Source organism: Pollachius pollachius, assembly GCF_949987615.1.
Source record: "Pollachius pollachius genome assembly, chromosome: 6".
NCBI lineage: Eukaryota > Metazoa > Chordata > Actinopteri > Gadiformes > Gadidae > Pollachius > Pollachius pollachius.
Window position 1 is genome coordinate 2,399,396 of NC_136939.1, and position 22,249 is coordinate 2,421,644.

At 49.9% G+C, this 22,249-nt stretch overlaps 2 protein-coding genes across 3 annotated transcripts in view; one reads left to right on the forward strand and one right to left on the reverse strand.

Moving 5' to 3' along the window:
* Positions 1-333: 333 nt before the first annotated feature.
* Positions 334-13,799, reverse strand: aifm1 (apoptosis inducing factor mitochondrion associated 1). 2 transcript variants are annotated; one of them, XM_079738876.1, is made up of 18 exons: positions 13,558-13,799; positions 12,957-13,099; positions 11,315-11,426; positions 10,584-10,808; positions 8,560-9,102; positions 8,071-8,189; positions 7,460-7,590; positions 7,024-7,114; positions 6,861-6,945; positions 6,246-6,322; positions 6,052-6,160; positions 5,690-5,797; positions 5,356-5,444; positions 5,112-5,252; positions 2,697-2,839; positions 1,798-1,922; positions 1,427-1,617; positions 334-936 (listed from the first exon to the last, which is right to left on the reverse strand). In XM_079738876.1, exons 1-18 carry the CDS (start codon positions 13,649-13,651, stop codon positions 865-867), a joined length of 2,598 nt encoding a protein of 865 aa, XP_079595002.1. In that variant the 5' UTR covers positions 13,652-13,799; the 3' UTR covers positions 334-864. The 2 variants fall into 2 exon arrangements, with proteins under 2 accessions (XP_079595002.1, XP_079595003.1); XM_079738877.1 differs by lacking the exon at positions 8,560-9,102.
* Positions 13,800-15,706: 1,907 nt separating this feature from the next.
* gab3 (GRB2 associated binding protein 3) overlaps positions 15,707-22,249 on the forward strand; it is an 11,959-nt gene continuing 5,416 nt past the window's right edge. Inside the window, exons 1-3 of the mRNA XM_079738982.1 lie at positions 15,707-16,052; positions 18,374-18,677; positions 21,800-21,812. Coding sequence (XP_079595108.1) covers positions 15,981-16,052; positions 18,374-18,677; positions 21,800-21,812 — 389 coding nt within the window. The 5' untranslated portion in view covers positions 15,707-15,980. The remainder of the gene's footprint in view (positions 16,053-18,373; positions 18,678-21,799; positions 21,813-22,249) is intronic.

The window sequence follows — 22,249 nt, forward strand, 5'->3', positions numbered from 1 at the left end:
GTCACCCTGAAGCAGAGAGAAGCACGCCGGCCTCGCATTGTTAAACCCTGCGTTGGTCCGACCGGGCGATGCCGGGACGCGGCCCCTCACGCTGCGCTGGGCCGGGTTTAATGCGACGGAAACCTCGGCTGCTTGTTACTACTCGGCGCTTCCAGAGCCGCCACGACGCTCCGATGACATCGAGGCAGCGTGTCAGCAGTAACAAGATGTGTTGGAGCAAACACAATGTGCCCTACATGGAGGAGGAGGCCGCCGCGGCTGAGGAGCCTCCACCCGGGGGCGGAGGAGAGGGACGACGAGCACCAACCGACTCAAAAACCAAACGAGTTTCACTTTAAAAATATTTTTTTATTGCGGATTTCATCTCTTCTTTTTTCCACCTCCTTTACACACACTGAGGATACAATCCTTGATCGAGCGATGGGGGAGGAGAGGGAGAGACAGGAAGGAGACGGAGAGACAGACAGAGGGAGAGAGAGTCCAATAGATTGAGAGAGAGAGGGAGACAATTATACTTGAATCACATTTTCCCGACGAGGACGATGGATTCACCTTGTGGGCGTGGCCTAATGAGACGGATCAAACTGATTGTTCAAACACACGACAACGTGAAAAGTGCCAAACGCTCGTCTTAATTACAGAAACACGCCCGTGTGCGTTCTCCCAGGGACAGGAAGTGAGCTGCAGTGACGACAGGAAATGAGATGCAGTGCAGAGGTTCAGCAGCCGGGTTCTCCCAGCGCGGTCGTCACACTTCCGAACGATTATCGGCCGCGACAGCCTTCACACGCCATTAGCTCTGCTCCAGTCTGCGCTCAACACACACACACACACTCCTAGCACACACGCACACACACACACACTCTAATCCTCATGGATGTTGAAGAGTTTGGCCACTTCGTTCAGATCTGCGTGTTCCTCCCCGTCTTTGATGATCTGGAAGGCAGACAGAAACACGTTACGTCGTGCTATCGGACGGAGATCGTACGCTCAAGAGACGCATCGCTTTCTAACGGAGCAAACAAACGCTAGACTCAGGATCGGTAAATACAAACGGGTGGATTCAGAGTGTGATTGAACTGAACCCGTCTCGCTGTAGATGTGTGGATGAATAAAACTTTCTGACAAGCTTAAGGAGTTCTGACTCAATGTCAGCTGAAATGAATAACGCAATGAGTAAAACACTTAAACTCGATAAACTGAAACATGACTCGATGAAAGTAGAAAGACGAGCAAACTCCCTCCAATTCTTACACATACCGAGAGCTGTGCCTGACTCAACCAGAGCAGGAATACATCCCAGCATGCAGGTCGCTCCATAACAGAGTTATGTCAACTCAAACATACGAGGTCATTCCGAACTCCATAAGTGACTCTCTGGTGCCTGACCGGGGGCCGAGCAGGTCCGAGCCCTGGCGGTCCGTACCTTTCGTGCGATGGGCATCCTGTTGAAGACGTTCCACAGGATGATCCCGACCACCACCTTGTCCCGCAGGTAGAAGATCACCCCCTTGCCGTAGTCGTCCTTCTGGGGCAGGCTGGGCGGGGCGGGCGTCGCGGAAGCCACGGCACTCTGGGCCACCTCCTCCGTCTCGCTCTCGGACCGGATCCCCGTCCCTGGGGAGCCAGGGCCGACACAGCAGGTGAGGAGAGAGGGGGGGTCTAGACTCTAGGGGGACCCCCAACGTAATGAGGGAGGGGGGGTCTAGACTCTAGGGGGAGGGTGTTCCATTGTGCTCTATAACAGAGTCTGGTCTCAGTGCTCTGTAACAGTCTGGGGGGGTGGGTCTGGCGTACCGGACTTCTCGGTGGCGGCGCGGGGCGTGTCTTTGGCGGTAGCCTTGGCGAAGACCCCCACGGTGGGGAGGCTGCTGTCCACGATGCCGATGGCCTCGTAGCCCACGTCCGGGCCCAGGTCACTCCTGTCACATGACACGGTCACATGACACGGGCACATGGTGAGTCAGCCGCCCGCACGTCAAAATGCATGAACCACAGCAGCTTCTTGCTCAGTCTCTCCGTTATCCCTCTCTCTCTAACGTACGGTTCTACAGCCAACGTTCTAGAGTTGGGTGTTGGCGAGGAGACTAAAACCTACTAGAACCTAGAGGAAGACTAGGACCTCCTAGAACCTACAGGAATGCTAGAACCTCCTAGGGGATGACTAGAACCTAGAGGAGGACTAGAACCTTCTAGAACCTAGAGGAGGACTAGAACCTTCTAGAACCTAGAGGAGGACTAGAACCTTGAGGAGACTAGGACCTTCTAGAACCTATAGGAGGACTAGAACCTTCTAGAACCTAGAGGTGGACTAGGACCTTCTAGAACCTAGAGGAGGACTAGAACCTTCAGGAGACTAGGACCTTCTAGAACCTAGAGGAGGACTAGAACCTTCTAGAACCTAGAGGAGGACTAGGACCTTCTAGAACCTAGAGGAGGACTAGAACCTTCAGGAGACTAGTACCTTCTAGAACCTAGAGGAGGACTAGAACCTCCTAGAACCTTCTAGAACCTAGAGGACGACTAGAACCTTCTAGAACCTAGAGGAGGACTAGGACCTTCTAGAACCTAGAGGAGGACTAGGACCTTCTAGAACCTAGAGGACTAAAACCTACAGACTACAGACAAGACTCTAGAGAAACAGGAGAACCTCAAGGAGCACTAGAACAACCTCGAGGGGCTTCCGGAGGACCTACCAGAACATGGACTGGTGCCAGTAGGGCTTGTTGGCCCCGGTCATGTTCTCCCCGGCCAGCCGGCCGCTGACCACCGCGTGGTCGTGGTGCTCCACCCGCCGGCGGCCCAGCCGGATGTCGTAGAAGCAGGCCGCATCGCCGGCCTGCACACGGGGCTCAGACAGGAGCTCAGGTTTAGGTCGGCCTAGGCACTGGGTATTACGGTAATATGTTGGGGGTGTATACTGGGTATTACGGTAATATGTTGGGGGTGTATACTGGGTAATATGGTAATATGTTGGGGGTGTATATACTGGGTAATATGGTAATATGTTGGGGGTGTATATACTGGGTATTACAGTAATATGTTGGGGGTGTGAATACTGGGTAATACAGTAATATGTTGGGGGTGTGAATACTGGGTAATACGGTAATATGTTGGGGGTGTATATACTGGGTAATACAGTAATATGTTGGGGGTGTGAATACTGGGTAATACAGTAATATGTTGGGGGTGTATATACTGGGTAATACAGTAATATGTTGGGGGTGTATATACTGGGTAATACAGTAATATGTTGGGGGTGTATATACTGGGTAATACGATAATATGTTGGGGGTGTATATACTGGGTAATACAGTAATATGTTGGGGGTGTATACACTGGGTAATACAGTAATATGTTGGGGGTGTACACAGTTGGTCATATGTTGTACATAGACTCCCGCTAGATGTATGCTGGATGCTATAGTGTAGCCCCCAGCTAACTGGATGCTATAGTGTAGCCCCCAGCTAACTTTATGCTATAGTGTAGCCCCCAACTAACTGTATGCTATCGTCTAGCCCCCAGCTAACTGGATGCTATAGTGTAGCCCCCAGCTAACTGGATGCTATAGTGTAGCCCCCAGCTAACTGTATGCTATAGATTAGCCCACAACTAACTGGATGCTATAGTGTAGCAGCGTGTAGCAGTTTGGATGCTATAGTGTAGCAGTGTGGAAGCTGGATGTTAGCTAGAAACAGCTCATAGTTTCTCCACTATGGACGCCACTAAACATGGACGCACTTAGCAGGACATTGGACATGGGGTAAAAGCTTCCACCAAGCGTCACATGTTGATAGCATCATGCTATGTGACAGGCCCTCGTCTGCACATGTAGCATGTCCACGGCAGAGGAGCAACATGAATTAATCACCAGGCAGCCCACAGGAAACGGCTGCTGTTACGCTGGTTTCCTCATGGAGGGGGGGGGGGTTGAAAAGGAGGGCAGGACGTAGGATGTAGCTTAGCGTGTAGCATAGCGTAGCGTTGCAGTTGAGGACGGAGGAAATTGGAAGTTTCGCCTTAAAAAAAATACACAAAATGGTCAAAAAGAACATTTTAAAATCTCAAATAAATGTACCGATATGTATCCAGCTGTTCGGCATTTTCTACAAAACCTTTTTTAAAAAAAAGAAAAAGAAAATTCGATTATATTAGTTTTGTGGTCGTTTGACGCTGAAACCGAAATCGCGATCAAAAGTGCGATTAATCGCCCAGCCCTAGTAGCATGTAGCATAGCGTAGCAGGTGAGGACGGGGCCGACAGGACGCGTAGCGTAGCGCTGCAGGTGAGGAGCCTGCTGTGCGTGGCGCCTACAGAACCGGCCCGCTAGCGTCTTGACTCCGCTTTCCTCTGTGTCTCCGACACCCTCTCTCTAATGACCTACTTAACACGCGACGTCATAATAGACATCCGGGTTGCCGGTTCAATGCCCTCTGCCCGCGGTCCTACAGCACATTAACACGACTGAAGGGAGGAGGGGCTCCCGGGCACAATTAGCAAGACGACCTCGTCACAAACACACAACCGCAGGGGGTCACCACACTGGGGGCCCTCGCTGACTGTACGGGACCCAAGAGGCTCCGATGATGATATAACCGCCAAGGCAAGCTGCAGATGTTGATGCTGTATGATCCGCAAAATAAGTTAATGTCGAGAGGACGAGAGGAGAGGAAGGGTGGAGGAGGAGAGGATACGAGGACGAGAGGAAGGGAGAAGAGGACGAGAGGAGGAGAGGATACGAGGACGAGAGGAAGGGAGAAGAGGACGAGAGGAGGAGAGGATACGAGGACGAGAGGAGGGGAGAAGAGGACGAGAGGAGAGGAAGGGTGGAGGAGGAGGAGGAGGAGAGGATACGAGGAGGAGGGGAGGAGAAGATGAGAGAAGAGGATGAGAGGAGAGGAAGGGTGGAGGAGAGGATATGAGGAGGAGGGGAGGAGAGGACGAGAGAGGAGAGGAAGGGTGGAAGATGAAGATGAGGGGAGAGGAGGAAGAGGAGACTTTGACAAGGAATAAAGAAGAGCGGGAAAGGGGAAGTGAGTAGGAGGTGGAGATCTCAAAAAGCTTTGCGGACTAAGAAGCCCCCCCCCCCCCGACCCTGACGGAGGACCTACCACCCAGATGTTGGAGCGCGCCTGCAGCTCCGCGTTGACCCGGTACCCCCCGAAGTCGGCGTCCACCTCCAGACCGGCCGACTTGGCCAGGTCCACGCTGGGCTCCAGACCCACCGCAGCCACCAGGTGGTCCGTGATCACCTGCAGGGGGATCGACCACACCGTGAGCTCATTGAGGACACGGTGCCGTGTGGTCCTCTCGTTTGGTCAGATCTCCCGGACCAGAGGGTGGGGACAGACGTACCACGCGGCCGTCCTTCAGCTGGATGTGGACCTGCTCGTCCTTGAAGCTGACGGACTTCACCAGGGCCTCGGCCATCACCTTCACCCCCTCTGAGGACGCAGGGAGAGACGGCTCCATTAGCAGGCGGTCGGCCGGAGAGCATGACGCATCCAGCGCACTAGCGTGCTGCTTGGATGGACAGAACCCCACCAACATTCTGCCCATCAAACTCGTGTTCAATGATTTGTTTTCAGTAAAATGTTCCTGGTTAAAACTGAAAACTTTTAATATCGGCATTTGATGAACTAACTAAAAGAACATAAGCGTTGATCAGCAGTTCTGATTGGACGGTCACCTTTCTTGACCTTCTCGGTGGTCCAGTTGCTGAGGTACTCCGGGAGGACCTTCCCCATGTTGCCCTTCTCCGGGAAGATCTGCACCACCTCCAGATCTGAGTCAGCAGCTGGAGGAGGAGGAGGAGGGCGATCAGACTTTAGGTCAAACACGCTGCTGTAGTGAACCCATGATGATGAAGGCGTTACAGATCATGAGATTGGGGTGATGATGAGGTTGTTACAGTTAATGTGAGTGGGTGACATCGTTACAGATCATCTGACGCTGTGGGGATGAGGTTACAGGTCATGTGAATGGGGTTAGGGTCATGTGATGAGGTGAGGATGATGACATTGTTACAGGTCATGTGACGGCTGGTCTTACATCTCCTGCCCAGGGCGCAGGCCAGCTCACTGCCGAGGAAGCCTCCGCCCACGATGGTGATGGACTTCACACTCCTGGAGACCATGTCCAGCACCTTGAAGTCCTCCACCTGGAACACAGCGGCCACTCTTTAACAACCAGCAGCCAGCACATCTGTGAGGCGCTCTACTGCCCTCTAGTGGCGGTTCACTCACCTTGCGGAACAGAGTGGTCCGGTTCATCACCTCCTCCCCGGCCCGCTCTATCACCTGCATGTTCCTGGGGACTCCGCCTACAAGGGGAGGAGTCAACATGAGGTGGGAGGAGCCAACGCCCAGCGGGAGGAGTCAAGGCAAGGTGGGAGGAGTCAACGCAAGGTGGGAGGAGTCGACACGAGGTGAAACGAGGTGGGAGGAGTCGAAACGAGGTGGAAAGAGTCAAAGTGAGGTGGGAGGAGTCAACACAAGGTGGGAGGAGTCAACGCGAGGTGGGAGGAGTCAACGCGAGGTGGGAGGAGTCAACACAAGGTGGGAGGAGTCAAAACGAGGTGGAAGGAGTCGACGTGAGGTGAGAGGAGTCGACGTGAGGTGGGAGGAGACAACACGAGGTGGGAAGAGTCAACACAAAGTGGGAGGAGTCAACACGAGGTGGGAGGAGTCAACACGAGGTGGGAGGAGACAACACGAGGTGGGGGGAGTCAACACGAGGTGGGGGGAGTCAACACAAGGTGGGAGGAGTCAACACGAGGTGGGAGGAGACAACACGAGGTGGGGGGAGTCAACACGAGGTGGGGACGGTCTAAATGAATGCGTTTTTAAAGCGGTGCTCACCTGTAGCGATCAGACACTTATCGTAGGAGATCTCCGTGTTATCGTCCAGCTGCACTTTGTTCCCTCTCACGTCCATGTGCACCACCTGGTGGACAGTCGGGGCATCAGCTCAAACTGACCAACAGACCATAACCTGGTGATAAGGCGGTGCAGCGGTACGAACCTTCCTGCCCGTGAGCACGGCCACGCCTCCGTTGGGGGCCACGGCCAGCTCCTCAGGGCTGATGTAGAACGATGGCGGCTGGAAGTAGATGCTGACAACACAACAACAGACATACTTAACACACACGGAGACGCCCCGTCACCAAGGATCAGCCACACACACACACACACACACACACAGGGTCACATGACCGAGGAGGAGGTCTACAGGGAAGGGGAGGAGGGTGGGGTGTATAGAGGAGGAGATGGAGGTAGGAGAAAAGGTGGTGGGGAAGGTGGAGGGGAACAGGAGGTGATGGACAGAGAAGAGGTGAGGATGACGGGGGGAGAGGAGGGGGAGATGAGGAGGAGGATGTGAGGGAGACAGAGGAGGGGGAGAGGAGGGCAAGATGAGGAGGTTGAGGAAGAGGAGGAGAGCGCCGTGGCGGCGGGCCCACCTCCTCTCCTTCCCGTTCCACTGTTTGAAGCGCAGCGTGTCGGTGACCGTGGGGTCGTCGGAGAACCACAGCTCTTTGGAGAGCGGGGGCCTCATGTAGGGCAGGTCCGGCTCGTCCGTCACGATCAGGACCTGGGGGGGGGGGGGGGGGGGGGGGGGACACCCGTTTAGCTCCTTCACCACCTCCCTGGTCACCCAATCAACCCCGGGATTACCCACAGTAACCACCCTACCATGGCAACCGTCGCCCTACCATGCCAACCGTCGCCCTACCATGGCAACCGTCGCCCTACCATGGCAACCGTCGCCCTACCATGGGAACCGTCGCCCTACCATGCCAACCGTCGCCCTACCATGGCAACCGTCGCCCTACCATGGCAACCGTCACTCTACCATGGCAACCGTCACTCTACCATGGCAACCGTCACTCTACCATGGCAACCGTCGCCCTACCATGGCAACCGTCACTCTACCATGGCAACCGTCGCTCTACCATGGCAACCGTCAGTCTACCATGGCAACCGTCGCCCTACCATGGCAACCGTCGCCCTACCATGGCAACCGTCGCTCTACCATGGCAACCGTCACTCTACCATGGCAACCGTCACCCACCTTGGCACCAGGGTCGCGTGCGCGGATGGAGCGGGCGGCGGCAAAAGACGCGGTGCCTCCTCCAATCAGAAGGTAGGGGGCGTGGCCTGGCACCACAGGTAGGCTGGCTGCGGGTTCCGCTGAGGGGGGGGGGGACAGGAAGAGACAGGGAGTGAGAACCCAACGCCCGGAGCCGTGTGCTGAAGCAGAACCATGACCCAAACATGACCAGCTGAAGACCAAATGAAGACGTGCACTTTACTCCTGAAAATAACCAGAGAAGAAGTTGAATTATTTTATTAAAATTAAGGAAAAGAAAAAAGGTGAGATTCAAAGTTTAGTAGAACTGCAGGAGCTGAGGTCTTAACCATTAACCGTTAACAGGTTTGTCAAGGCTAGGTCCACAGCTGGATTGAGAACCCAAAACGGTCAAAGAAAATAAGAAGGAAAGTGAAGGAAAACGGCGTCAGGCTGCACCCTGAGACGGTCAGGTCTCCCCCTCGCCCTTACCACTCTCTGCTGGGGCGATGGGGTCCGCTCCGACAGCGGCTGCTTCTACTGCGACTGGTTCTACTGCGACTGGTTCTACAGCGGCTACTTCTACTGCAGCAGGTTCTACTGCGGCAGGTTCTACTGCGGCAGGTTCTACTGCAGCAGGTTCTACTGCCGCAGGTTCTACTGCAGCAAGTTCTACTGCAACAGCTTCTACTACAATAGGTTCTACCGCGGCAGGTTCTACCGCCGCAGGTTCTACCGCTGCAGGTTCTACCGCTGCTGGTTCTACTGCAGCTGCTTCTACTGCAACAGGTTCTACAGCTGCCGGTTCTACAGCTGCCGGTTCTACAGCTCCTGCTTCTACTGCGGCTGCTTCAACTACAGCAGGTTCTACAGCTTCTGCTTCTACGACAGCAGGTTCTACTACAGCAGGTTCTAGAGCAGCAGCAGCTTCTAGAGCAGCAGCAGCTTCTGCAGCAGCAGGTTCTAGAGAAGCAGCAGGTTCTACTACATCAGGTTCTAGAGCAGCAGGTTCTCCAGCCGGTTCCGGTCCACTTTCTGTTTGTAGGAGCGGAAGATGTTAAGCAAGTTAGGACACAACGTCAACAGAGGAGGAGGTCATAGGAATAACTCAGAATGCATCATGGGATTGTGTGTTGGCGATGCTGTGTTGGCCATTTTGAGAGGACTCAAGAGTTGAAGTAATGTTTAACCCAAGAAAATATATCAGAACCTAGGCTTATGAAAACTTAGGCTACCTAGGTTAATGTTTTGCCACGTCCCGCATGAGAAACACGTCCCCCCCCACGGCGACTGACCTGCTGTACTGACATGCAACGTGCGGCGGGAGTGGGCATGCAACCAGGGGAAGTGGGGGGCAGCAGGAGGGTGAGTGAGGTCCTAGGGGGTTTGACGAGCGGAGGGTGTTGGCACGACGGATGCTTGGCATTCACGTCGACGGTGTTGATGAGAGATGAAGTGATACATCGACCCAACGACACACCCACCACCATATTAGTCCGCTGACGTCGGAACAAATTGCTTTGATCGGTAACGGAAGAGTCGGCCATGAAACGCATAGATTTAGAAGTTATAATAAAGATATATTTATGTGCATCTTAAAATATATGAGTTTCCATGTGAAAACTATCACTGTGTATGGAACCATAGCTATTCAATCTTAACGGCCCATATTAGTTTATGAATATCGGAATTGGCAAAGTCATTTTACATCGGTGCAGCCCAACTTTTAATTAGAGTCTCCATCTCGAGCTCCCGATTTGTGACTAGGTCGTTAATCTCTAAAACACACGTTATCGTACTGTGATTAGACCAAGAAGTCTTTTGTTCAGAGTCTGGGCCTAGAAGAAAGAAAATTGTGGTAAAAGTCGGCGGAGAAAGAAGGGAGAGTTTCAACACTGTTTACATGCAACCACCTGTTAGAAACGTCTGGAGGAGGGAGGGTTAGGGAGAAAGTGTATTCCGCATGCAACATGGTAGCAGGGTCAAGGGTCACAGGTCAGGACTCGGTTCCATGAGGTCATGCATGTGTCCCCTGGACGCCAACGTATGGATATGCGACACATGCTTGGGGCTTCACGTGTAGACCACACTGCAAATGTATAAACTTGCACTCACCTACACAGCCCTGCATCTAGCCCTCAAGCTGAAAACACGAGAACTAAGTGCTCACATGAACCGGTACTTGGTAATTAACATTCTACTCTACCCGGCTTTAATTTGAAACACTTTCAGACCATGAAAGAGGCTGAGGAATCCCAAGTTAAATAACTCACTAAACACAGCGTCCGTTTATCAGCCATCCTCCCGACCGCTTTGTATTCCTAACCCAACCGGTCGGAGGGACATCGCTGCAACGCTGGTCTTACGGTGCTGGGAGTTGAGGTTCGAACGATGCATCGCTACAGTTGAGCTCTACACATGGAGCCGCAGGCATGGCCTTTGTCTGCACATGAAGCCCAAGACTGGACCTCCCACGTGCAGGTGGAGACAGAGGGACAGACAGAGGGACGGACTACCTGGGCTGTCTTCACTGGAGCTGGGGGCTGACTGCTCCTCTGCCGGGGCCTCCTCTACTACTGGGGTCTCCTCTACTACTGGGGTCTCCTCTACTGGGGCCGGGGTCTCCTCTACTGGGACCAGGGCCTCCTCTACCGGGGCCAGGGCCTCCTCTACCGGGGCTGGGCTCTCCTCCTGGGGGGCCGGTGGGAGGGCCTCCGTCTCTGGTGCTGCAGCTACTGAATCTAACACAAGGATAGAGTAGAACAGAGGAGAGTAGGACTCAGTATCAGAGTTCACCTAGACTCTTCATAGCCCCCACCCCTTTCGCACTTATTGTATGTTGTACGACCTTTCGCTTAAATAAATAAATAAAACTTAGCAATGTGAAGCATTTTATCCTAGCTATGTTTGTTGTCTACGGGGAATGGGTTAACCTAGTGATGGTTAGTGTTTGGCACTTGGTTCTATGCACATCCTTACTGTACCGACAGTGATATATTGTTGTTTCTCTTCCTCCTGACAAATGTACTTATTGGAAGTAGCTTTGGATAAGAGCGTCTGCTAAATGCCCTCAATGTTAATGTTAATGTGGTATCTCTAAACCACATAATGTGACCGGTCCTAGACTAATAACCGTTTTTAGCAGTCAGCGTGTCAAGAAATTAACTTTATATAAAAATACCAGAACCTACACATGATGCAGTACCAATCCATAATCCACAGGAGCGTATAAGACAACCTGACTCACCTGACTCTGGGCTCTGGATGTAGGAAATCTGCTGCGACTTGCTGGGTCGGGAGGCGATCTCTGTGATGCGCTCGTCGTATCGCTCTCTGTCCCCTCGCACTGTCCGGTACGTCTGGAAACCAAACACTCATTAATACTGACACCGTAATACACAGAATACAACAATCGGGAAACACTCATTAATACTGACACCGTAACACACAGAATACAACCACCAGGAACCACTCATTAATACTGACACCGTAATACACAGAATACAACCACCAGGAAACACTCATTAATACTGACACGTAACACACAGAATACAACCACCAGGAAATACTCATTAATACTGATACCGTAATACACAGAATACAACCACCAGGAGATACTCATTAATAAATATACCATAGTACAACCACCATGAAATATTCATTACTAATATTCTAATACCATAATACACAGAATACAACCACCAGGAAATACCAATACAACCACCAAGGAATATTCATTAAAACTAATACCATAATACACAGATTACAACCACTAGGAAAAAACTAATACCGTAATACACAGAATACACAACTACTTGGAAGGAGCATACGCAGTGCTGTAGGCTACTGAAAATGTTGAATAATTTAAAAACCTGTATAGACAGTAAAGTCTAACATGTGTTGTACTAACACTATTCATAGTCCTGCATTACTATTATTAGTGAGTCTTTAAACGAACAGGGAGCTACAACGTAGGGTCAGCCGGGGTCAGTTATCACAACACACTAACGCACGTTTCTTATCTCTTTATACAATGTAGTGAAGTTAATTGTTCCCTTATTTAATTGTAAATATAGAGTGATCGATTAGGAGTGAAAATAATCGAGCAAATGTAAAAAAAGTAATGGCTACCACTAGTCGGTCCGGAGAATTAAGGACAGAAAGACAGACTCTGGTGTTGGGATATTACTTGGTGATAGCAGACGGACAAAGACAGTCAGTCGGAAAGTCAGTGACCGAAAAGAAGTCAGTCGGACAGAGACAGACAAGACAAGCATAAAGCTTTGTGTGTTGCTCTTGTGATAGCAGACAGACAGACAGTCAGACAGACGAGCATAAAGTGTTGTGTGTTGTGATAGCAGAAAGAAAGTCAGACAGTCAGTCAGTGAGTCAGACAGACAGGAACAGTCAGACAAGTATAAAGTGTCGTGTGTTGTGATAGCAGAAAGACAGTCAGACAGTCAGTCAGTCAGTGAGTCCGTCAGTCAGAACGACAGGAACAGTCAGACAAGTATAAAGTGTTGTGTGTTGCGATAGCAGACAGACATTCATTCAGTCAGACAGGAACAGTCAGACAAGTATAAAGTGTTGTGTGTTGCGATAGCAGACAGACATTCATTCAGTCAGACAGGAACAGTCAGACAAGTATAAAGTGTTGTGTGTTGCGATAGCAGACAGACATTCATTCAGTCAGACAGGAACAGTCAGACAAGTATAAAGTGTTGTGTGTTGCGATAGCAGACAGACAGTCGGACAGGAACAGTCAGTCAGTCAGTGAAAGCCAGCCACTCATCTCCATGATTGGGTTCCGTTGAGGAGGCGTCCAGGTGTTAACGGTCGGGGGTCGACCCAAAGCACCCACTCAGTCGGACCGACCAATCGCTACTCACGTAGACTCCGCCCCCGATGGCGGTGGCTCCCACCAGCAGGAAGTACATCATGTTCTGCCCGCCGCCCCCGCCAGCGCCCCCTGCTCCGCCCGTCGACATGGCCGCCGCCGGGACCCCACAGGCCCCGCCCCCCTGCTGCAGACCTGGAGGAACCACAAGTACTCAACATTATTATTAATACACAACGTGCACACACAGACTGGTCTGAGACCTCATGATGTGGGAGGAAACGTCCCTAGCTCCTGTCTAATATGTTAGGACGCTGACGGTTAAATGGACACACACACACAGTTTAAACAAATCTTGGTCACACACACACACACAGTTTAAACAAATCTTGGTCTCACACACACACACACACACAATGTTCTCTCAATGTTCTCATACAAACAGACACACACGTGTGTGTATCGTAAACTTCTAACAGAAGTACACACAGTACACACTCAGCGACCATGCTCCCTATGATGTAACAGTTCACCTTACCGCGTCCCGGCGGGGCGGCACGGGGGGTCAAACGGCGCCCTGTGTGCCTCCACACCACCCTTCATTCAGGCGTGGTGGGTCGCGACCCTAGAGCGGACAGAGATAGGTCTCTTACCCGTCCTGCCCGCCGCAGGTCGCCGGCACGCCGCCGCCGCTGACGACCTCCCGAGGGGCGCCAGCTTGTTCCACACACTCCTACATTTCAGCATGGTTCTCCGGGTTCTCCGGGTTGAGGTTCCGCAAGCGACTCGGGTTTAACGCCAGAACCGGGACACTTTAGTCCGCTGGAGGAGGAGAAGTTTCGGGTTGCGGGTTGCAGGTTTGCAGACGTCAAGGCCAGAGACAGGTCACACTGGACAGAGGTGCATGATGGGTAAAAACCCGGAGACTCGGCTCGCCACTTGACAGGAACCGCCGTGAGATGCGCATGCGCACGAGGCCAGACGGCAGAATCAGATCATAAACGGTTTAAAATATTCAGGTTTCGGATTATATTCTTTTTTTATTATTTGTCTGTATAGTATTTTATATTGGGATTTATAAAACCTCTGTACGGTCTTTTATATGTGGCTTATTTTGTAGTCACAAAATGAGATTTATAGGCCTTAACATTTTTTATAACTTTTTATAGCACTTTATATCCCGTGTGACGTTGACTCTGCTTTGGAAACGTAAACGTTTATTTTTAAATTACAAGCCTTGGATCTGTGGCGAAAGTAACCGCTTTTTTCAAGGCTCTCTGACGTCAACGCTCTTCTTCTTCGCCTGCTGTACAGTGTTGCCAGATTGGGCCGGATTGTCCACTGCAGCGAGCAGTGGAAAATCTGGCCCAATCTGGCAACACTGCTCCTATATGTGTACTACAGTTAATTTAGACGTAGGGGACTCACTGCTGCCCCCTGTCGGTAAAGGCCCTGTGCATCTGAAACGCTGTAGAACTTCCCTCTTGTGGTCGTTAGTGGATATGACTGTTAACACGTGCAGATGTGTTTACAATATCTATTTATTTGGAGTCACTTCTCTTTTAATCCAGTGTACATAGTGAAAATATACATGTTTTCCATACATGTATTTCTTAAAACTTGTTTTGTATCTTAAATGTACTCAAATTAACAATACAACTTTTAACATATATTGACTTTGTATTTTATCTATTTTTTGAGTCAGAGGGTAGGCCATATTTCTTGACGGGTTGCAATGGCTATCGCACTAACACCTGGTGGTGAATTTGGCTTCTTTTCAGCTATACAACTGTTCTTTCTGCTGTCATCCAAATGTCCCATCTGGGAAACTCCCATCACATTACAGTATCTTACCAGTTTGAGATGACAGGTGTGATGTTTCAAATCAAACATTTTAATCTTCTCAGTATCATCACGAAAAACAGCACGGTGACAGTTGTATGGATACTGTTACTATAGACATCAACCGACAAACTGTCAACACTTCACTCTTCGCCATGTTGCCTAACTTGCAACACGACCATTGAAACCACAAGGGACCAAATAGTCAATAGAAAACGAAGTACAATCGGCCACACGATCACAAGGCTCCCCGCACCCCTTTCACCCCCCCCCCCCCAAGCCTTATCTCACTCTCTCCCTCCCTCTACCTCTCTCTATCTCTCTCTCTCTCTCTCTCTCTCCCTCCCTCTCTACCTCTCTCTCTCTCTCTCTCTCTCCCTCCCTCTCTACCTCTCTCTCTCCCTCTCTCTCTCTCTCCCTCCCTCTCTACCTCTCTCTCTCTTCCTCTCTCTCTCTCCCTCTCTCTCCCTCCCTCTCTACCTCTCTCTCTCCCTCCCTCTCTCTCCCTCTCTCTCTCTCTCTCTCCCTCCCTCTCTACCTCTCTCTCTCTCTATATCTCTCCCTCCCTCTCTCCCTCCGTCCCTCTCTCTCCCTCCCTCCCTCTCTCTCTCTCTCTCTCCCTCCCTCTCTACCTCTCCCTCCCTCCCTCCCTCTCTCTCCCTCCCTCTCTCCCTCTCTACCTCTCTCTCTCTTTCTCTCTCTCTCTCTCCTTCCCTCCCTCCCTCTCTCCCTCTCTCTCTCTCTACCTCTCCCTCCCTCCCTCTCTACCTCTCGCTCTCTCTCTCTCCCTCTCTACCTCTCTCTCTCTCTCTCCCTCTCCCTCTCTACCTCTCTCTCTCTCTCTCTCTCTCTCTCTCTCTCTCTCTCTCTCTCTCTCTCTCTCTCTCTCTCTCTCTACAGTCATATCACCAACCCATGGCTCGACTTCCTCTTCTGGGGTTGCTGAGCACAATACGGGAGCACAGGATGTGTTGCTCTGGCCCACTCCTCCGACAGCAGCAGCAGCAGCAGCAGCGCTGAAAGTGGCAGTAGAAGTAGTGAGATCGGCAGCAGCAGTAGTAGTAGTGATAGCAGTAGTAGTGGTACTAGTAGCGATAGTAGTTGTACTAGTGGTGGTGGTGGTGGTAGGGGCGACAGTGTTAGTAGTGGTAGTAGTACTAGTGATAGTAGTAGTAGGGGTGATAGTCTTAGTAGGGGTGGCAGAGGACTCGCTGCTGGTCTTGGAGCAGACAGGATGAGCGCCGGGGACGTGGTTTGCACCGGCTGGCTGATCAAGTCGCCCCCCGAGAAGAAACTCAAGAGATTTGTGAGTAGGGGGTCGGGGGTCGGGGGGCGGGGGGCTTCCTGTCAGGACGCATTTTAGCCCGGGAGCACCGACGCAATGTTTGGGTCTCCATGCAGAGTGTGTGTGTGTGTGTGTGTGTGTGTGTGTGTGTGTATGTGTGTGTGTTTTTCTGTTGTTGTTTTTCTGTGTGTGTGTGTGTGTGTGTGTGTGTGTGTGTGTGTGTGTTTGGGGTCGTTGAAGGACTTAAAAAATGGAAATGAGCTTTATGAGACGTTTTCCGGTGTAATTCCAGAACCCAGTAGCTGTTATGGTACGGTGCTGTGCTGCTCACCAGTGTAGTCGTCTCAGTGCGGATGTGTTTACGTTCGTACACATGTCGCCTAACGCTGCAGCCTCAGGCACTACACGCCTTCAACCCTGTATTTATCGATATGGCAGGTCTGTTATAGAAATAGAGACATAGTTTGCGTGTCCCTGGACTTTATCTAATCAAATGAAGTCCTTGGATCGTGTCAGATAAGGTGAACGGACATGTCCATCTCTCTGTCTGCCTCTCTCTCTCTCCCTCTCTCTCGGTCTCCCTCTCTCTCTCTCTCTCTCTCTCTCTCTCTCTCTCCCTCCTTTCTCTCTCTCTCTCTCTCTCTCTGTAAATAAGTTGCTTTAAGCGGTAAACTGTTGAGGGAGTCAGCTCTTCAAAACGACCTGATGAGCATAAATAGTCGCCTCTGCGTGATGCCTGGTCCTACTTCCTCTTTGGAGGTTGTTATTCACAGAGAGGTTGTGTTGGGGCACGACAAGGCAACACGGCTACGGTAGGTTGAGGAAGGCTTTCAGACGTGCACAGAGCAAAAGCCAGACAAGGTAGACACCTCGGAGAACATGTTATGATGGGATTACGTAAACAGCCCATGAACTCCACCTTTAAGTGACACGGTTGCATGGAGACGTTTTTAAAGTTGGCACGTATACAAACAAACATTTGGTATTTGTTTAGATGTTAATCGCAAGATAAAAAAACACCGACCAAATTAAAAAAGATCAACTCATGCTGCATGTCAACATCCAAGAACGCTTGTCTGTCCTTCCTGTTTTAGAAGTTCTTCTTAAAGAAATGCAAATGAGTGAAGCAACAGAGTTGCTTCAAGAGAGAGTGTGTGTGTGTTGGGTGCTGTGTGTGTGTGCGTGTGTGTGTTTGTGTGTGTGTGTGTTGGGTGCTGTGTGTGTGTGCGTGTGTGTGTTTGTGTGTGTGTGCTTGTGTTTGGGTGGTGCCTTGTATGTGTGTGTGTGCATGTGTGCTTGTGTATGGGTTTTGCCTTTTGGGTGCTCTGTGTGTGTGTGTGTGTGTGTGTGTGTGTGTGTGTCTGTGTGTGTGTGTGTGTGTGTGTGTGTGTTGGGTGCTGTGTGTGTGTGCGTGTGTGTGTTTGTGTGTTTGTGCTTGTGTTTGGGTGGTGCCTTGTATGTGTGTGTGTGCATGTGTGCTTGTGTATGGGTTTTGCCTTTTGGGTGCTGTGTGTGTGTGTGTGTGTGTGTCTGTGTGTGTATGTGTGTGTGTCTGTGGTGCTGTTTTTGTTTTGTTGACTCCAGCAGATTGTTGGAGCGGTCACACCAAACAGTGGTTACTGACTACGAGAGACAACTTCCTATTCTCTGTTCTTCGGGGAAACTTCATGAAATGTTTCCGCTAAGCAGACCAACCGAGAGAGAGAGAGAGCGAGAGAGGGGAGAGAGAGAGAGACAGACAGACAAACAGGCAGAGAGTTTGCAGGGATTTGAGACTGGGACTATGATAAAGGGCGGACAGATTACGTTGACAATTGAATGTGAAGCGGTCATGAGGCGTCGATGGAGTCTGGCCTGGGATTTTCCATGACTAAGCGGGTGTGAGTAAAGATGAGCTACGGATCCCTGAGGGAGTCGGCTGTCGCAGACGTGTTGAGGACATCTACATTTAGGGCATTTAGCAGACGCTTTTATCCAAAGCGACTTACAATAAGTGCATTTGTTACAATAAGTACATCTAACATCTAAACACACGTTGTGAAACCAGCACCTCCAAGGTCAACTGATTACCTCCTCAGTCGCCTCATTCCATCTCCACCTCCTCCACCGTCTCCTCCTCCTCCACCGTCACCTCCTCCATCATCTCCTCATGTTCCTCCTCCATCTCCCCCTGCTCAACTATCACCTCCTCCAACGACTCCTCCTCCTCCCCCTCCACCACCTCATACTCCAACTCCCACCCTCACTTCCCCCAGACCTGGAGGAAGCTCCTGTTGTTGTTGTTGTTGTTGTTGTTGTTGTTGTTGTTGCGGTCCTCCTTACCTCCTCCCTTCCTCCCCCAGACATGGAGGAAGCGGTGGTTCGTGCTGCGCCGCGGCCGTATGAGCGGGAACCCCGACGTCCTGGAGTACTACCAGAGCAAGACGTCCCGGAAGCCCATCCGCACCATCGACCTGCGGGAGTGCGAGGTGCAGCCGCAGACAGGCGGCCTGACGCTCAAGAGGTCGCTGCACCAGAAGTTCCCCTTCATCGTCAAGACGTCCACGCGCGTCTTCTACCTGGTGGCCAAGACAGAGCAGGAGATGAACGTCTGGACCGACCGCATCGGGCAGATCTGCCAGTGTGGAGTGCTGAAGGACGCAGCAGGTAGGAGGGTAGGGAGGGAGGGAGGGAGGGTCCACCTGGGGGGGGGGGAGATATCAGAATACTGTGGAGTACAGTAATATAGGGACAATATCCGAATCCAGAAGAGTACAGTAATATAGTAAAGATATCAGAGTAGAGTAGAATAGACAAGACTGTAGTAGAGATAACATAATACAGTAGAGTGTAGTAATAAATATATCAGAATACAGTCGAGTACAGTAATAGAGAAAAGGTATCAGAATACAGTAATAGTGAAGAAAATATAGCAGGATAGAGTAGAAGGGACAAGAGTGTATTAGAGAAGCTTAGAGAGTAGAGTAATTAGAGTAGAACAGTGCAGTAGAGTATAGTATAATAGAATAAGGAGACTAAGGTCTATTAGAGTAACAGTAGGGTATTGCAGACAGAAGAGTCGACATATACAGGAATATATGTCGAGTAGAATACAGGAAACTAATTACAGCTAGAGTAGAGTAGAGAAGAAACAATAGATACTTATGTTATATTCAGTATAATATATAACAGGAGCATCAACTAGTAAAACCTCCTTTCAAACAAAACGGTCATACTGACGAAGACATCAGTCCAGATACAGACTCAATGAATGAAAGGATTTCCATCCTTTAGATCAGGACAAAGCTTTTTCAGATGTTTGGCTTTGGCTCACTCTTCTTTTGAGTGTTGATTTAGAAAGTGACTTCTACAGTTGAACTGCATTGTGGGGTATCTGTGTCGAGATAAGAGCCGTCTGTTTGTCCTCTGCAGGGGACAGATAAAAACACAGTGCTTTCCACGGAATCAAATCTACTTTACAACCAAAAGACACGGTTAAACCGCTGTGGCAGATTGCGGGGATATAATAATTTAAATTTAGGGACGCTTTTGCGACTCTTGCGTCATTTTTCAGAAGAAAAGAGAAACCACAATATGTCGCTGTCGGTACAGTAATGATGGTCATAGACCCAAGTGCCAAGCACTATCAATTGCTAAGGAAAACCCCTTTCTCTGTATACAACAAATATAGCTAGGATAAGATGCTACATGATGCTAAGTACTATTTTATTCTATATAATAATATAAGTGCCAGGACGTACAACATACAATAAGTGCGTACATTAAGGCAAGGCAAGGCAACTCTCTTTATATAGCACTTTTCATACACAAGGCAGACTCAAAGTGCTTCACATATAAACATTGTCGCACAATAAAATAAATGATAGATAAGTAAAAGAAAACATATGCAAAAAAATTGTAAAATAGATAGAAAATAAAGGCAACGTTAAAAAAGCAAAAAAGCAACAGTCTATCTGGTACCCACGTCGGGACTCCAACCTGACCTAAAGGAACTTGGTTCTTTCTCTCGGACTCCAACCCGACCTTAAGTGCCCGCACACAAAAAATTCAATAAGTGCGTAGAGGGGTGTGGGAGCGTTTGGGGGGAAGCCTTGCACAGTCTAGGTGAACTCTGAATTGGCATTTGTTCAGGGAATGGCGTAATTTATTAAACGGTTTACATGAATCACAATCAGAAAACCTTCCAGACAGAGGCAGGGAGGGAGGCAGAGAGGAACGGTGGAGGGGGGGGGCCGGGAAGGGAGAGAGGGACAAGGAGGGAGAGAGCATCAGGGAGGGAGAGAGGAGTGGGGAGACGGAGAGAGCACCAGGGAGAGAGAGAGGAACCGGGGAGGGACAGAGTGTCAGGGAGGTCAGAGAGGAGTGGGGAAGGGTGGGTCTGTTGTGGCATCTTAGCGAGCCGTTGCAGCGTCGCTCGTTGCAGTGCGTGTGCGCGCTCGGACACACAGGAAGGCTGTGGTTTGTGCAACATGTGGATTCCGCCGAAGCAGCAGATAAGTCGCCGGGGTTCTGAGAAAGCAGCTCCAAAAGTAGAACGGGGAGAACGGGCTGACGCTGACAGCAGCTCCACCTGACGTCATGAATCATGAGAAGTCGTTGTTCCTCAGTGCTGAATGGCAACGCTATATTGGTACAACTCAATTATACGACATTATGCGGTCTCTTTCTTTATAACCGTCTCTATTCATCTCTCTATCTCTGACTCTCTCCCTCTATGTCAATATCTCTTCTATCTCACCATATCTCTCTCTAAAGGCCGAGGGGGGGGCTGAGGCCTCCGGGGCCAAATGGGGATGTAGAGACCCAGAATGTACCTTAACCCTCTCTCTACCTCTCTTCCACCCCCCCCCCTCCCTCTCCCTCTCCCCCTCTCCCCCCCTCTCTCTCCATCTCCCCTTTCTCCATCTCCCTTTCTCTATCTCTATCTATCTCTCCTTCTCCCTTTCAATCTCTCTCTCTCTCTCTCTCTCCCCTCTCTCTCTCTCTCCTCCTCTCTCTCTCTCTCTCTCTCTCTCTCTTCTCTCTCTCTCTCTCTCTCTCTCTCTCTCTCTCTCTCTCCCTCTCTCTCTCTCTCTCAAATTCAAATTCAAATTCAAAAAAGCTTTATTGGCATGACTATTGGTAATCCAACAGTGTTGCCAAAGCATTACAGTATTACAAATATTACGATAATAACAATATGGAACGTCAGAACAATATGTACATATATCAACCTGTAACAATATAACATAACATACAGATATACATATGTACATATATAAAAAAAATAAATATATATATATATAAAAAAATAATAATAATAATTAAAAAAAAAAAAAATAATAATAATAATAATAAAAAAAACTTAAAATTAATGAAAATCTACATAAAACGCATTATAGGTTACTAATAATCATTACTCAATCAAACAGTGAGGCCTGGTGTAGAATGTCATCCTCTCATGTTGTGGCAAGCTGAAATAAATTGTGCTGCGAGGACGGAGCTCTCTTTTCTCTCTCCCATTAATATTTGTAGTTGGTCTACATGGGAGTTTATAAAATGAGGGTGTTTTTGGCCGAATTTGCTAAAGTATATTTCGCTGATATTTTTGAATTTGGGGCAGTGTAGGAGGAGGAAGTGCTGCTCGGTCTCTACAGCAGCTTCTTCACACTGCTGGCACAGCCGCTCCTCTTGGGGCAGCCATGACTTCTTATGGCGGCCTGTTTCTATGGCCAGGCTGTGAGCGCTCAGTCTGTACTTTGTTAACATCACTCTATGTCTAACATCAGTCACTGTGGTCAGGTAGGGGGCCACAGTGTACTGTCTATTTAGGGCCAGATAACACTGCATTTTGCTCTGTGTGTGTGTTTTAGTGTTCCAATGGGTGAGGTAGGTTTGTTTCTGATGTTTTATAATTTGGTTGAGTCTAATTGATATATTCTCCGACTGGTCCTGAGGCAGAGCAGAGGGGGAACCTGTCTGTGGACAGAGCCTCAGGACCAGCTGAGTAAGGGGACTCCTGTTCATCTCTTGGCTTTGCAGGGCTTTGTACTGGAAGGAGTGGGGGTCACTTTGTTTTAGATGTAGCCAATATTTAATTGATCGTTTTTGGATTTTTAATAGAAGTGGATACTGACCTAATTCAGCTCTGCAGGCGTTGTTAGTGGTTGTCCTGTGTACCTGCAGAATGCTTTTACAAAATTCGGTGTTTGCAATTTCAATTGATTTTTTTTCCCATT

Bases quoted from the DNA above. Each gene is read 5' to 3' on its own strand.
- aifm1 (XM_079738876.1), bottom strand. From the start codon at position 13,651: ATGCTGAAATGTAGGAGTGTGTGGAACAAGCTGGCGCCCCTCGGGAGG. The intron at 10,809-11,314 runs GTGAGTCAGGTT...TCCTTGTGTTAG, and splicing joins CATCCAGAGCCCAGAGTCAG to ATTCAGTAGCTGCAGCACCA. The intron at 5,445-5,689 runs GTGACCGTCCAA...CTGCGTCCTCAG, and splicing joins CACCGAGAAGGTCAAGAAAG to AGGGGGTGAAGGTGATGGCC.